This window comes from Phocoena phocoena, chromosome 14 (assembly GCF_963924675.1).
Source record: "Phocoena phocoena chromosome 14, mPhoPho1.1, whole genome shotgun sequence".
Taxonomy (NCBI): domain Eukaryota; kingdom Metazoa; phylum Chordata; class Mammalia; order Artiodactyla; family Phocoenidae; genus Phocoena; species Phocoena phocoena.
The window spans coordinates 70,080,943-70,097,536 of record NC_089232.1 but is presented as its reverse complement, the minus strand read 5'-3'; the positions used below and the strand labels follow the sequence as shown (position 1 = coordinate 70,097,536).

General features: G+C 37.8%; 1 protein-coding gene across 1 annotated transcript in view; it reads right to left on the bottom strand.

The window, feature by feature from the left end:
- The window catches only part of ASXL2 (ASXL transcriptional regulator 2), a 125,848-nt gene that overhangs the window by 67,265 nt on the left and 41,989 nt on the right, over nucleotides 1-16,594 (bottom strand). Inside the window, exons 2-3 of the mRNA XM_065891397.1 lie at nucleotides 12,123-12,205; nucleotides 11,917-11,919 (exon numbers count right to left, since the gene is read on the bottom strand). Coding sequence (XP_065747469.1) covers nucleotides 11,917-11,919; nucleotides 12,123-12,205 — 86 coding nt within the window. The remainder of the gene's footprint in view (nucleotides 1-11,916; nucleotides 11,920-12,122; nucleotides 12,206-16,594) is intronic.

The following is a 16,594-nucleotide window of genomic DNA, read 5'->3' as shown; positions in this document are numbered from 1 at the left end:
AAAATTGACCAGAATTTCTGGTGCTGGTGAAGACAAAGCAGGCCCACAATAGCCAGCCAGCCTTCCTGCCTGCCCATGTCTGTCTGCCTGTCTGCCTGTATCTGTCTCTCTGTCTCTCTCTCTCTGGCTAGTTACAACAAAAGACTGTGGACAAAAATGTAAAAAGCAACTTCCCACACAAAAACTTATACATGAATGTTCACAGTAACATAATTCATCATAGCCAAAAAGTGAAAATAACCAAATATCCATCAATGGATGAATGGGTAAACAAAATGTGGCATATGTATACAATGGAATATTATTCCACAATGAAGGAATGAAATACTGATAAATGCTACCACATGAATGATCCTTCAAATCATTATAACATATGAAAGAAGCCACAGAAGACCAAATAGTGTATGATTTCGTAACACGAAATATCCAGAATTGGCAAATCCATGGAGACAGAAAGTATGTTAGTGATTGCCTACGGCTGAGGCATGTGGAGAATTGCAGGGGACAAAGAAGGGGAGTGGCTAATCAGTACAGGGTTTCTTTTCAGGGTAATGCAAATGTTTTGGGTGAATATACTTAAAAAACAAACAAACAAAAAACCCACTGAGCTGTATGCTTTTAAAATGGTGACTTCTATGGTATGTGACTTACACGTCAATTTTTTAAAAGCAACTACTTAAAACACTGAAAATTAAGAAAGCTGGCACATTGGGAAGTCAAAACCTAACTCATATGAGAATATATAGAATAGAATTTACCCATACCCATAGAGAAGGCTGGTCTTGCCCTTGGCTTCTAAGAGATAACTGCTAGGCCCTATGAGGGCCTTGAGCCAGCCAGATAGTAACACTGTAATTTGGAGTGGGGGCTTTGAGACATACCAATAATGTGATTTAGGGTGGGGGCTTGGGTCACATGGTATCGGTTGACCACTAGAGGGGCTAGACACTGAAAACTGAGTAATGCGATGGGCCCCCAATAAAAACTCTAGACATCAAGGCTCAAGTAAGCTTCCTTGGGGGCAATACTCTGTGCTTATTGTCACACACTGATGTTGACAATTAACACTGTCCTAAGTCACGGGGAGAGGATGACTGGAAGCTCTGTGTTGGGTACTAGATTTGACCCTACCTTATGTGTCTCTTCCCTTGACGAATCTTAATCTGTATCCTTCCCAAAACCAAGTGTTTGTTTTCAGTGAGTTATACAAGTTTCCCTAGCAAATTATCAAGCCTTGAGAGTAGTCTTAGAAACCCGTGAACTATGCAGTTGGTATAATAAGAGAGGGCAGTCATGTGGACTATACCCTCTAACTTCAGTTGGCTAAACTCTCACAGAGTGAATTTTCTGGGGTTTATTTCTCAACACTTTGCCTAAAAAACAGGTCCTAGTTGAGGAAATGTACTACTGTAGGGGACAGATAAAATTCTAAGAATTGGGGAGTGGGGGGAGGTGTGGAATTCCTGAGAGAAAAGAACCAGACAAGGGAGTCCCCTAATTTCCACATGAGGCCTGGGCTCACCCCTGAGCTGTGTATACTTAGGACATTCCCAATTAATACAGCAAAGGCTTTAAGAACTGAACCACTACTCACATCTCAGACTCACCCTGAGTGGCACATGCATGGAACAGATGCAGAACAGCAGAGCAAAGGCTTTGAAAACTGAACTGATTATCAAACTAAAACTTACAAAAGGTAACAGAATAGTCAGAATAGCTGGGCTACCTACTTTAAAAAAACAAAGAAATCACCATTCTCCAGAAGTTTTTAACAGAAAAACAGAACATAAAACAACATAATATTCAAAACGTCCAGAATACTACCTTAAATTTCTCAATAAGCAAAGACCCAGGAAAATGTGACAAATTCTCAAGGGAAAAGACAATCAACAGCTGCCAATCCTGAGATTACCCAGATGCTGGACTTATCAGACAAAAACTTTAAAGCATTCATTATTACTATATCCGTGAGGTTAGGATAAATGAACTTGAAATTAATGCGAAGACAGGTTTTCAGCAGAGAAACAGAAACTATTAAAAAAAACCCAGGGCTTCCCTAGTGGCACAGTGGTTCAGAGCCCGCCTGCCGATGCGGGGGACGCGGGTTCGTGCCCCGGTCCGGGAAGATCCTACATGCCGTGGAGCGGCTGGGCCCGTGAGCCATGGCCGCTGAGCCTGCGCGTCCGGAACCTGTGCTTCGCGATGGGAGAGGCCACAACAGTGAGAGGCCTGTGTACCACAAACAAACAAAGAAACAAAAACAAACAAACAAAAAACCCAGAAATTTTGGAATTAAAAGACGTAACATCAGAAATTTGAAAAAATCTCACTGGATGGGCTCAATAGCTGAATGCAGAAGATAGAGAAAAGTGTCAGGTGATGTGACAAGAGAGCAACAGAAGTGATCCAATCTGAAATACAGACAAAAAAGGCTGGGAAAAAATGAGCAGAGACTCAGGGAACTGTGGTAAAATACCCAGAGGTAATCCCAACACTGGAAGAAGAGAAAGAATGTGGTGAAGAAAAAACATCTGAAGAATGGCTGAAAACTTGCCAAATTTGGCAAAAGACATAAAGCTACAGATTCAAGAAGCTCAGTGAATGCTAAACAGATTTAAACACAAAGAAACCCACACCTAGACACATTAAAAATCAAACTGCTGAAAGCTAAGCGTAAAGAAATTATCTTGAAAGCAACCAGAGAAAACCATGTACTGCTTACAGGAGAGCAATGGTTCAAACAGCATGTATTTCTCATCAAAAACCATGGAGGCCAGAAGGCAGTGGAGCAACATTTTTAAAGTACTGAAAGACAAGAACTATCAATACCAAATTCTATATCCAACAAAAAAATTCTTCAAAATGAAGGCCAAAAAAAAAAAAAAGACATACTCAGATGAAGGAAAACTAAGAGAATTCATCACCAGCAGAACTGCTCTTAAAGAAATACTAAAAGGAAAGTTCTGCAGGCTAAAGAGAAATGATACTAGAGGGAAATGTGGAACTTAAGGGAAGAAAGAAGAGCAAAAGAAACGGTAAACATCTGGGTAAAAATAGTCTTTCAACTATTTATGGCCTGAAAGCAAAACTAATAATATTGTCTGGTGGGTAATTTCATGTATGAGATGGAACACATATGACAACTATAACATACAGAGGATGGATAAAGGGACCTAAATGGTTGTAAGGCATCTACACTTTATTTAAGATGGTAAAATATCAATCCCAAGAATTCTGTGAAAGATTGGATATGTATTATAATCTCTAGAACACCCACTTTAAACACACACACACACAAAGAGAGTGACAGAAAGTCAATAAATAAAATACAGTGCAAAATACTCAGTTCAAAAGAAGGCAGCAGGGTTTCCTTGGTGGCGCAGTGGTTAAGAATCTGCCTGCCAATGCAGGGGACCCGGGTTCGAGTCCTGGTCCAGGAAGATCCCACATGCCACGGAGCAACTAAGCCTGTGCGCCACAACTACTGAGCCTGCTCTCTAGAGCCCGGGAGCCACAACTACTGAAGCTAGCGTGCCTAGAGTCCGTGCTCCACAACAAGAGAAGCCACCACAATGAGAAGACCGTGCACCGCAATGAAGAGTAGCCCCTGCTAACCACAACTAGAGAAAGCCCACGCACAGCAACAAAGACCCAATGCAGCCAAAAATAAATATTTATTTAAAAAAATAAAAATACAGATAAATTAAAAGAATGGAAAAAATAAATATCACACAAACACTAATCAAAAGTATTCTATTAGGAAATTCCCTGGTGGCCTAGTGGTTAGGACCCCGTGCTTTCACTGCCAAGGGCCTGGGTTCAATCCCTGGTCGGGGAACTAAGATCCTTAATCCTACAAGCCTCATGCCTCACCACCAAAATGGAAAAAAAAAGGTATTCTATTAGTATCCAAATAAACTTCAAAACAAAGACTATTATCAGGGGTAAAGAGGGTAATTACAGAATGAAAACAGGGTCAGTTGACTAAGAAAACTTAATGCCCTTAATGCATATGTACCTAACAACAAATATGTAAAATACCTGAAGCAAAAACAGAAATAACAGAAAAGAGAAATAAACAAATGCACAATTATACCTGGAGACTTCAACACCCTTCTTTCAATTATCAATAAAACAAGTAGACAGAAAATCAGTAAGGATACAGACCATCTGAACACCCTATTAAACAAAATGACCTTACATTTACCGAACACTCTACCCCAGAAGAAAACATATACACATGCTTTTCAAGCATGTATGGAATATTTAATGCACCAAGATAGACCATAACCTGAATCATAAAATGATTTTTAAAAAAAAAGGACAAAAACAATAGAAAAAAAGCAGTGAAACAAAATTCTGGTCTCTTTTTGGAAAAAAAAAAACAATAAAATTAACAAATCTCTAGCAAGACTGACAAAGACAGGAGAGAAAATAAAAATTACCAATATCAGGAACAAAACAGGGGACTTTGCTGGCGGTTCCATCCCTGGTTGGGAACTAAGATCCCACATGCCATGTGGCACAGCCCCACCCTCACCCCCAAAAAAACCAAAAGAGCAAAACAGAGATGTCACTATATATTCTGCAACCATAAAAAAAGACAGTGAGGGAACAGTGCAAACAATTTTACACAAATTAATTTGACAACTTAGAAGAAATGGACAAATTCTTCAGAAACAACAAACTACCAAAACTCAACTAATAAGAAACAAATAATTTGCATAGTCCTATAACCATTAAAGAAATCAAATTTGTTACTTAAAATCTCCTGAAAAAGAAACCTCCAAGTCCAGATGGTTTTCAATTGAGAATTCCACCAAACATTTAAAGAACTAACACCAATTTTACAAAATATCTTCCAGAATACAGAAGAGGGAATGCTTTCCCCTTATGAACAAGCAGGCAAAGAAGTGTGTGCTCACCATTCTAACTCAACATAGTACTGGGAGTTCCTAACAGCAAAATAAGAGAAGCAAATGGGATAGTGTAGAAGCACAGAGGCAACTCCAATGATATTTGGTGATAAGGACATTTCACAAGTGTTTTTACTATTATGTTTCATAATTTATGTATTTGTTACATATATTCTAAGTTTAGAATAATACAATTTTAGCTTAACCCAGAACAAAACAATAATAGGAGAGGATTTCAAGAAAAAGCAAATTCCAATTTGGAGACACTGGCTTTTGGGGCCCCATTCTATCCAAAATTATACGTTGGAATCAGATAATCTCTAAAGTCACCTCAGTTCTTACGTTTTTTTACTTTCTCCCATGTACAAATTTATCACTCAATTTTTTAAACCATAAGTATAAAGAATGTGAATTTTCCATTTAAAAGCATAACTATTTCTCGTCTATTTTCTCTGTAATTCTATGAATAAAATAATTAAAATAGTGAAGTCCCTTTGTCTCTGGTATTGAGAGCCTATTCTTCTGATGGAAACTGATCATAAATCTTAATAAAAAATTAATCTAGTAAGAGAAGTGAGGATAATATTAAAATATAAGGTGATAATTCTCCTTTAAAAAAGAAAAATATTTAAAAAAAAGAAAAATATTGAGAGGGGGAAGATACGTTAAAATGCAGAGGAAAAGGCCATCAGCTTTGTGGAGGTAATAACTGAGTTGATTGTAAAAGATTGTCAAGATTTTTTCATAAAGAGAGGAAGATAAATGCTGGCTTAATGTCCTGAGTAAAGATAAGAAATCTCAGATCCTATACACGCAACAGCACTGCATCAGTTTAGCTGGGGTGCAGATGGAAAGAAATCAAGTAAACAAAAGTGGTACACGGGACCAGTCAATGACCTCTGTTATTCTATGGAAAAACTACTGAAGGCTTCTGGGCCAGTTACCGATTTATTGACTTTTAGCTCCAAATCCAACCTTCTTTGCCCTTCTCTGTGACAATGGAGTTGGATTCTATAAACATTTCTCCTTTGCCAGCTGGCTCACTGTTAGTTTTGTCAGTACAGTGCTGGGAGAACACTGCAGAAAGAAAAAAGGGGGCCTTTTCTTTCCAGTTTTAGTGTGCTCTTGCCTGCTTGCTCTCATGGCTTGCAGCACCCAGCAATATGAAGGACACTCAATGGTGCTCACCCTTCAGCAATGTTCAGCAGAATGCCTGTGGGTGCCTTCCCAGAAAATTCTGCTGCTGCCTCAGCTGGCTCCCCAGTTGAGAAGCCAGCAGGAGGCTCTCCAGCAAGTTCTTCTACTACCCAGAAGGCAGTTTTCTATGTGCCACCCCCGGCTATGGCACCAGTGAACTTTGTCGTCCACTGGACCAGAGCCCCACCTTCTCCAGGGAGAGCTGAATCACAACCCCTATGGACATGGAGGGGCCTCCTTGAAAGTTATTCTTTTCTGGGGCACGCTGCCTCAGCCCTATAGGTAGCAGCTGCTTCCCATATCTGTTATTACTGTATTCTTCTGTGTTATCTTTACCTTTCAATAGTTAATTCTTGGTTACCAGTTATTAACTTCCAGTTAATAAATTAACCAGTTAATAACCTCCCTGTTCAAACCATGTAGCTTCTGTCTGCTGACTGGACCCTGAGAACTACAGAACTATAGCTCAAAGATGCAGAGATCTTTTACAAACTTAATTTTAAAAGATTAAAAAAAGAATGCCCCAAAGTCCAGAAACAGCTCCATGAAGCTGTGTGAGTATATTCAGGAGGCTGGAGTTTGAATTACCTCTGGGGTTTGTATTCATGACCGATGGGATAGTTTGTAATCACAGGAAGAAGTATGGACTCAAATCAGGAGAAAACAGGAATAAAGGGGGGCGCTGAGACAGTTTTCCTGTAAACTGTAAATATCTTAAGACATCATCAGACAAAAAGGAAACATCTTAAGTTTTTGAAAGGCTATTTTAAACACTGATGGCTAATGACAGCCATTTACTGTACAAGTTACATTGATTCAAGATAAAATAAAACCCGGAATAAAAACAAAACAAAAAAAAACCCTGAATAATTTCCCTTAGAAAGAAACTGAAGTACACAAACTGTATGAAGTGGATACATCTGTCTCTCTGAACCCTTGATTTCATTTGTAGTATCTTGAGAGGGAAACAAAAATAACTATTCCTTCAATATTTAGATTCACATAAATGTATAGCATGATCTAGACTCAATAACACATCAGCTATAATGTGAATGTGGGTTTTTCAACCAAGTAAACTCGAAAAAACTCTATTCAGTCAACAATACTGACTTTTTAAAAAGGAAACTGTCTGCGTAAAAACAAATGATTAAAAGCTTACAGAATTTTTTCAAAAGGTTCTAACAGTACTTCACATTTGGAACTAGCAATTCAGTGTCGAAGAGCTCAACCCTAGGAAACTACTGCTAAGTTATCATTACTATGTAAGTTAAGAGAAAGAACAATTAGGCTATATTTCAGACATGGAAAATTGAACAAGGAAGTGAGATGTCACAACAAATTGTTTAAAAACCATTTTTAATTTTCTGAAATAACTATTTACTGGCAAACAGTACAGAAACTAAATTCTTTTTCTTTAGGAATGACCAAATACCGTAGTTAGAGCATCTATCTATCTAAATTACCAATAACTGCTACAACCTACAAGTCCCAAATTCTTCTTTCTTTTAAAATCTTTCTATCTTTTCTTCTTCCTAGGGGCTACTTCAACCCTTTTCACATCTCCTTATCTGTTCTAAACAGAACTAAGCTCCTTTTAGAACACTTCAAAACGTCCCTTTCACCTGAAACAACAAAATCCGTATCTTCCCTATGACTCCCATGGGAAACTCTATCTTTAAAAGGAGTTCGTTTAGGTATCCGAAAAAAAAAAAAAGGAATACACGAAGTCATAAGCTATTATGAGGGGGAAAATTCAAGGACCCTTTTTTTTTCTCCCTGTTTTCTAAAATGCTGATATGCTTTACAGTTATAAAACAGTATTTAATTTAAATGTTATAATATTCTAAGAATACTGTACGTTTCTAATTAATTCATTCAAAATTCCATATTTTGGGTAAATGATTTTCAATCTTATCACCTAACTTCTTAAAGGGACTAGTACCTCAATCCTTCTCAACCAGGAGCCAATCACTTCATTTTTAATACTTCTTTTTGTTGACTGGTTGTGGCAAAATATACATAATAAAATGGCTAAAATGGTAACTTGTATAAGTGTACGATTTAGTGGCGCTAAGTATTTACACTGTTGTGCAACCATTACCACTATCCATTTCAAGAACTTTTTCATCATCCCAGAGAGAAATTCTACCAATTAAACAATAACTCCCTATTCTCCCCTACTCTCAGCCCCTGGTAACCTCTATTCCATTTTCTGTCTCTAGGAGCTTGCCTATTCTAGGTATCTCATGTAAGTGGAATTGTACAATATTTGTCCTTTTGTGTCTGGCTTATTTCACTCAGCATTTTTTAAAATACATATATACATTCTCTTTCATATTTTTTTAAAATTTTTAATCGATTTACAATGTTGTGTTACATTCTACTATACATCAAAATGAATCAGTTATACATATACTCAGCATGTTTTTAAGGTTCATCTATGTAGCATGTATCAGAATTTCATTCCTTCTTAAGGCTGAATAATATTACATTGACTGTATATACCACATTTTATTTATCCATTCATCTTCTGATGGACATTTGAGCTGCTTCCATTTTAATACATTTTAGAATAAAACAACATAGTATGGAATAATCAAAATCAAGCGAGAATCTTCAAAATGGGGGAGCAGAGGGAAAACAGCAAAAGGAAAAATAGCTGAAAAGTCTTGTATTGAGGATTAAGGAATAAAAATAAAACTGTAAAAAGGAGCACATCTTACCATCGTCGCTTCTGAGGGCCCCCAGGCCCTTGGCCTGCCTCCCCAAAGGCTCACTAAACCAGATGCCAAAGTGCCCCCCCCTCCTCTTCACCTACCACCCAAGTTCTCATGCCCTCTCAGGGCTGGGGGAGGAGGGGCTAAAGGAAGGCGGGGTTCCATGTACATATTTATCTCCCCCTTCCACATAGCCCCACAGACCTTTTGTACATTTTTACAGGGGTGCCCCTCCCAATAATCCCCCTTCCTGGTTAATTAAATGCTAAGACTGGTTAAAAAAAAAGAGCACATCTTCAATAAGCATAGTTACTTCGTTCCATAATGTACCTGAAAACTCTAAAGATTTTAAGACTACCATTTAAGACACATCATGCAGCAAGAGGATAAGCTAGAACTACATTTGAATGTCATCTTCCAATCACTGATACTTCATATATTCATTAACAAGTAGGTTTGCAATGCCTGTTACGTGCCAAGCCGGGGGCGGGGGGGAGATAAATGTCACTGCCCTCATAGAGCTACTAGCTTAATGTAAGCTATAGAGAAGCTACATGATTTTTTTGAAAGACCAAAGCGATATGTAATTTCAAATCTTAAGTGCTATAAAGAAAGAACACAGAACACTATATACCAAACTAAAAATGGAAAATGTGATCTAGATTGGGAAGTCAGCCAAAGTTCTCTGGAAGAGACATGTTCAAGCTGACACCTGAAAAAAAACAACAGTTAACTAAGTAAAGGGGTCAGCATGTACAAAGGCTGAGGTGGGAATTAGCTTCCCTACACAACTGGGAAGTGACAAAACAAAAGTGACCCCAAAAAAGCTATGGGAATGTCGACTGCACTTCAGTTAGAGAGAAGATAATAAGCAAATAAACTGAGAAGGAGCTTGCAGAGCAAGGAAGGAAAGTAGGAATGTTTGGTCACTTCAGGTAATGATATAGAGTTTCAAAAAGGAAGCAGTAGTCATCTGTGTTAAGTAATGCTGAGAGGTAACGAGAGAGGCAAAACTAAAAGTCCAGTGCAGGTGACAAAATGGAAGTCACTGGTGACTTTAAAAGTACTGCTTTGTGGTCACGTAACTGTATCACCACAATATAGTTTAACCAAGAATAGCTTCTTGTGAGTTGTTACTAAGTGAAGTCAGAAGCTATTTTTGATGACTCCACCATCTTGCTACATTTTTTTTTAAGTTCTTTTTTCCCCTTCTGTTCTTTATTTATTTAGTATTCTTTCTTATTTACTGTTCTTGCCTACTCTCTAGAAATAATAATGACAAGTTTAAAGTCAGAGCCTTACTGTGTTAGAGGTAGATGATCCTGCAATTGTCATTTAGACCTAGGGCACTGATGGTGTCTGATCTCTTTTTTTTTTTTTTCTTTTTTTTTTTGCGGTACGCAGGCCTCTCACTGCTGTGGCCTCTCCCGTTGCGGAGCACAGGCTCCGGATGCGCAGGCTCAGCGGCCATGGCTCACGGGCCCAGCCACTCCGCAGCATGTGGGATCTTCCTGGACCGGGGCACAAACCCGTGTCCCCTGCATCGGCAGGTGGACTCTCAACCACTGCGCCACCAGGGAAGCCCGAGTCTGATCTCTTTACATAAGATTTCCTGGTCTATTTCCCCAGTGTGTATTTTTAGGAATAGAAAATTTTATGAAATTTTTATGAATAGTCTAATTTTATGAAAAGAAATGAAATCTCTTGCTCATTCCTGTTCTACAAAACCCAATAGTGTTATAAAAAAATATTAGAATACGTTAGTAGAATTTGTTCCTCAGAGTAATAACCAAATGCCATAGTGCTCCCTCCTTTCTCATCATTGTGACAATCAAAAATAGCCCCCCAAAATCCTAAACACTTTCGCTATGGGTATTACACTATACCAGGGGTCCCCAACCTTTTTGGCACCAGGGACTAGCTTCATGGAAGACAATTTTTCCATGAACTGGGGCAGGGGGTGGGGTGGGTGGTGGATGATCTGGGGATGATTCAAGTACATTACTTTATTTCCATTATTACATTGTAATATATAATGAAATAATTGTACAACTCACCTTAATGCAGAATCAGTGGGAGCCCTGAGCTTGTTTTCACTTGTCACTCACTGAAAGGATTTTGATATGAGTCTGCAAGCAATTGATTTATTATGGTCTCTGTGCAGTCAAACCTCTCTGCTAATGATAATCTGTATTTGCAGCCGCTCCCCAGCACTTGCATCACAGCCTCAGCTCCACCTCAGATCATCAGGCATTAGATTCGCATAAGGAGCACGCAACCTAGATCCCTCGCATGAGCAGTTCACAGTAGGGTTCCTATAAAAATCTAATGCCGCAGCTAATCTGACAGGAGGCAGAGCTCAGGCGGTAATGCAAGTGATGGGGAGCGGCTGTAAATACAGATGAAGCTTCACTCGCTCGCCCGCACACCACCTGCTGTGCGGCCCAGTTCCTAATAGGCCATGGACCACTAGTGGTCTGTGGCCCGCGGGGTTGGGGACCCCTGCACTATACCATCTCTAGGTGAGAGTAACTAGTAGCACTGTAACCTTTTTCTCTTAATGAAAATATCTCTAATGTAGACACCCAGATTTCTGCCTTAACATATAAAATATACTGAACATAATTTTAATATTTCTTGATGGCAGAAGAACAGTGACTATTATGTGCTATTGTAATATAATAAATTGTAATATTTATTATATTATATTATATATTATATAATATTATATAATTATATAATATTATATACAATATAATATATTGTAATATAATAAAGCTCTTAGAAATTAAAGTGTGTTCTATCTTTGGTCCTATATTAATTGACCCCAGGCTGCTTTATTTGAACATAGTAAGACTATTACTTGAAACACATACTGCTTTATGTATCTTTTCCATTTAATTCTTTTTGGCCAAGGTTATTTTTTCCTAGACTGTTTACATCTACCATTCTCCCTGAACTAGAGGACTTCTAAATTTGCTAATGACTAAGCTTATTAAATCAAAAGCCTGAACTGATAGATGAAGGCTTGAAGATGGCTCCAGGCCTTCCTAAGAATTAAAGTGCATGGGTGTGGAGATAGCAACCTTCTAAGAATTTTTTTCTAACTTACTTTTGGTTTTGTAACTGTGCTATGACTGAAAACTCCAAAGATCTGAGCTGAATAAATCATAAATTAACAAAGCAGTTATTACTAAATAATCAATCTTCAGGACTAAAGTAGACTGCTATATGCTATAAAATATTCTAATCAAGTATTATAATTATTACTAATAATACTTAAATAACTCACCTGATTTCTTTTAGTCCTTCTCTCTGGATAACTTGAAGAATTTCTTTATGACTCATGGGTGTATTGGGATATTTTTCTAAGACCTGAGAAACAAGTATATAATAGTAAATTATTTCTTATTTTAATTTCTTATTATAATTACATATATAAATTATATTTATTATAGCTATGTATTAATTTCCTCCAGCATATACAAATCCAGACTTTTCATCCCTTAAATTTTTGGATAATAAGTGGAAAATTAATGAAACGTAAATAGGATATTCTCTCCTTCAGTCACAAACCGTAAGTCAAATCCTGAAGCAGAAATGGATCAAAAAAGATAAGATTAATAATTCAATTATTATTAATGCATAATATGAAATTATGTTTACTTTCTGCCTCCACTCTCTCATCACATGACTACCTGTGGACTTACTGGAAGCACCTTAAAGATTATCCCTCTTTACATCTCCAAACAAAGTCTAGCACATCTTGGTTGCTCAGTAATTTCTTAATCAAAACAAAAGAACAATACAGTTATAATGAAATTAAAATGGTATCCGTGTTCTGGTTCTGGTGAAGATGATGTAATAAGCATAAATTATCCTGTCTCTCCCGAATACAACTAAAAACCTGGACGAATGCATGGAGCAGCTATCTGAGGACTCTGAAAATGGTAGCAGTTGGTTTCAGGGAGGAAACCAAAATTAGAAGTACTACTAACCCAGCAGTGAGTTTCCTGGTTTTGTTTCCCCTAGGATCACTCAGCCTAGACTCAAGGGCAGTCCAAACTCAGAACTGCACAGTAAGTGCAGACAGAAATGGCTCCAAGAGAAGTCTTCTCTTTTTTTTGTCCAAAAAGCAGTAAAGGGGGCCCCTAAAAGGGAGGACAATCCTCTGAGTGTTTTTTTCCCTTTCTCTCAGACCCTGCCCCCAAGCAATCCAAAGGCAGCAGCTGTGGCAGTGATGATACCAGCAGTGGCTGGACAGGGACCTAAAACTTCAAGAAAGCAGATCCCTTCCGATCCCATGAGTGTGGAGGGCATTCCCATGGTTTATATTCTTTCTCCACCATCCTGTTGCTTGGCATCAAAGGCAGATGCAGTTGTGGAAGTGTGCCGCAAACACCAAAATGAAAACCTTAGTTATCTAGCCACAGGACAAGGAAGAAGGGTCTCTAAGAGCCAGAAAGTGTCAGGGAACTTGCAAAGAGAAAGGAGCTCAAGAAAGTGACACCATGAAGTTCTATAAGCATTCCTGGGGTCACCCAAGAACTATGCCTATGTGGATCTGACCCTAAACATACTATCAGGTTCCCAAATTTGCCACTCGGTGGTGTACATGCGGGACAGATAGAAACAAAGGCTTTGAAAACTAGTCATTGGAATTTTAGTGCACAGAAGGGTAGGCAGAAACTTATGACCTGAACCTAACAAGACCAAATGCCCGCTTAAAAAAATCCTCCCATCCCTAAAAATAAAGTAATAACAACAACAACATTCTCCATAGCATTTAAATGAGACAGAGTATCATAATGTTAACATCAAAATGTCTAATATATGATCCAAAATTACTTGACATATGAAGAACCAGGAGAATCTCAATAACTCACAAGAGAAAAGACAACCTACACACAACAAACCCAAGATGCTACAGACTCTGGAATTTTCAGACAAAGACTTTAAGGCAGCTACTATAACCATGCTTCAAGAAGCCAGGGAGATGATTCTTGGGGGGAAAAAAATATAGTTAAGAGTCTCAGCAGAGAAGTAAGATTCATTACATTATTGTGTGTGTGCCTATGTGGTGTATAAAGCAAATAAAAATTTAAGACTAAAAAACACAATATCCAAAGTAAACCCAAAATTCTCTGGAGGGGCTCGACTGTAGAAGGGAGATAACAGAGGAGAGAATCAGTAAACCTGAAGATAGAGCAATAGAAACTATCCAATCTGATGAACAGAGAGAAAAATGATAGAAAAAATAAATGAACAAAGCCAATGGGACAATATCAAAAGGTCTAACATTCATGTCATCAGAGTCCCCAAAGGAGAAGATAAAGAGTAGCACACAGAAAATATATTTAAAGAAATAGCAGCAGAAAACTTCCCAAATTTGGTGAAAGATATACACTTACAATTTCAAGAGAATCAATGAATCTCAAACAACATAAATTCAAAGAAACCTGTACCCAGATATATCATAATCAAATTACTGAAAACTAAAGAAAATTTTAAAATCTTGAAGGCAGCCAAGGAAAAACAACCTTCCACTTAGGAGAAAAACAATTCCACTGACTGTGGGTTTCTCATCAGAAACTATGGAAGGCAGAAACAGTGAAGAACATCTTTAAGTGCTGAAAGACAACGACTTAATTCCAAAATTCCTATCTAGCAAAAATATCCTCCAAAAATGAAGGGGAAATCAAGACATTCTTAGATTAAAGGGAAACGAAGAGTATTTGCCACTAACAGACTTCTATTTTATTTTAAAATTTATTTATTTATTTTTGGCTGCGTTGGGTCTTCGTTGCTGCACGCGGGCTTTCTCTAGTTGCAGCGAGCGGGGACTACTCTCCGTTGCAGTGCGAGGGCTTCTCATTGTGGTGGCTTCTCTTGTTGTGGGGCACGGGCTCCAGGCGCGCAGGCTTCAGTAGTTGTGGCTCGGTAGTTGTGGTGCACGGGCTTAGTTGCCTCCGTGCATGTGGGCTCTTCCCGGACCAAGGCTCGAACCCGTGTCTCCTGCACTGGCAGGCAGATTCTTAACCACTGTGCCACCAGGGGAGTCCTAACAGGCTTACTTTAAGTTGACTTCTTATAAGTCAATTCTGGTTTCTTTCCTTTTTTTTTTTTTAATCCAAATTTTAGGTAGAAACTCTCTTATACCTAAATCACTTTCTATTCTTAGAACCCTTGGCAATTAATAAATGCAAGTGAAAGCTAAAATTGAACCAATTCTGAATAATCTATACTATACTATCAAAAGAATATCCATTAGTACAGCAAGTCAAAAACAACAGATACAGGACTTGTGTAACAGAAACCACTTGAAGTCAGATATCCTAGATCAGCCAGTAAGGTATCAAAATGTGATGTCAATAACTACCATTTATAAAGAAGACACAAACAAGTGCAGATCATTCTCTCAGTTAAACGTCTCAGCAACCTTAAAAGACAAGCCTTATTACCCCCATTTAAAAAGTGGGATAACTAACGCTCAATAAGCAAATTTCCAAACATAATGCAGCAAGACAAGTGGCAGTCGGCATTCAAACTCAGGGCTATCCTGCACCCTACAGCTCACTGTGTCCTGGTCTGCATCTCTTTTTTCATTTGTTTAATCATAAAATCCAACAAATATATTTGTTTGTCATCCTCCCTGAGCTCTATACTACATCAGATAAATGTTATTAACCTTTCCCTCCTTAGACACTGCTCTCTCCAGACTTTTTTTCCCAAAATGTTTCTTCTTGGTCTTTTTCTGCGGCCATCCCTTAAATACTTTACAAGCATCATTTTGCAGCTTTTGCTTTTCACTCCAACCCTCCTTGAATAAAATCATCCATTCCCAAGACTTCATCAATCACCCCTATTTTGATAAATGAAAAGAAGCAGCACAGTCCGTTTATAATTGCTTTTAAACATCAACCTCGGATGTTCCATCTCAAACTTAACATGTCCAAAATTTAACTTACTACCTTTATCCAAATTAAGGCCCATACAGAAAACTGGACCTGTATTTACTGTCTATATACTATTATAATATTGTATAAAATTACTGAAAATGAAAAAAAATACACCATGGACATGGGCAGATAGCTCATAAAAGAGTTAAAACAACTGGATAAAAGACATATGAAAAAATATTTGCATACTGAAATACTTACAGATGAAATTATATGATGTTGGGGATTTGCTTCAAAATTACACAAGAAGAAATTTAGATAGGAGTTTAAGTATTGCAAGACTGGCTATAAGTTGATAATTATAGAAGCTACAAGATGGGTACAAAGATATTATATTATTGTTAGCTTTTGTGTACACATTCAATATCCCATAATAAAAATTTATGGGAAAAACGATATTGTCTGACTTCACTAACAATTAAATACAAAAAAAATCACTTTTCAATGGTTTTTTCCCCTACTATTTTGGATAGCAAAAACATGGCAATAGTAAATGAACACCATGAAATGGAAATGTACACACAATCTATTGATAATATAAGAAAATATTCATTATATTACTCAATAAAGAAAAAAGTTTAAAGGCTTCTTATCTAATAATAAGATATTAACAAAACTGGTATACCTACACAATTGAATATTATATAGCTATATATGAAAAGACACTGTGTGGGGGCTGGGGACAGGGGGTCTTCTTTCAGTCTTCCTCAAATCTTGGTGTGGAATACAGGTTCTGGACAACAGAATGTGAGGGGGAGTGATAGGGAGTGTTAACTTCAAAAACCCAGATTTTCAAAAGGCAGGG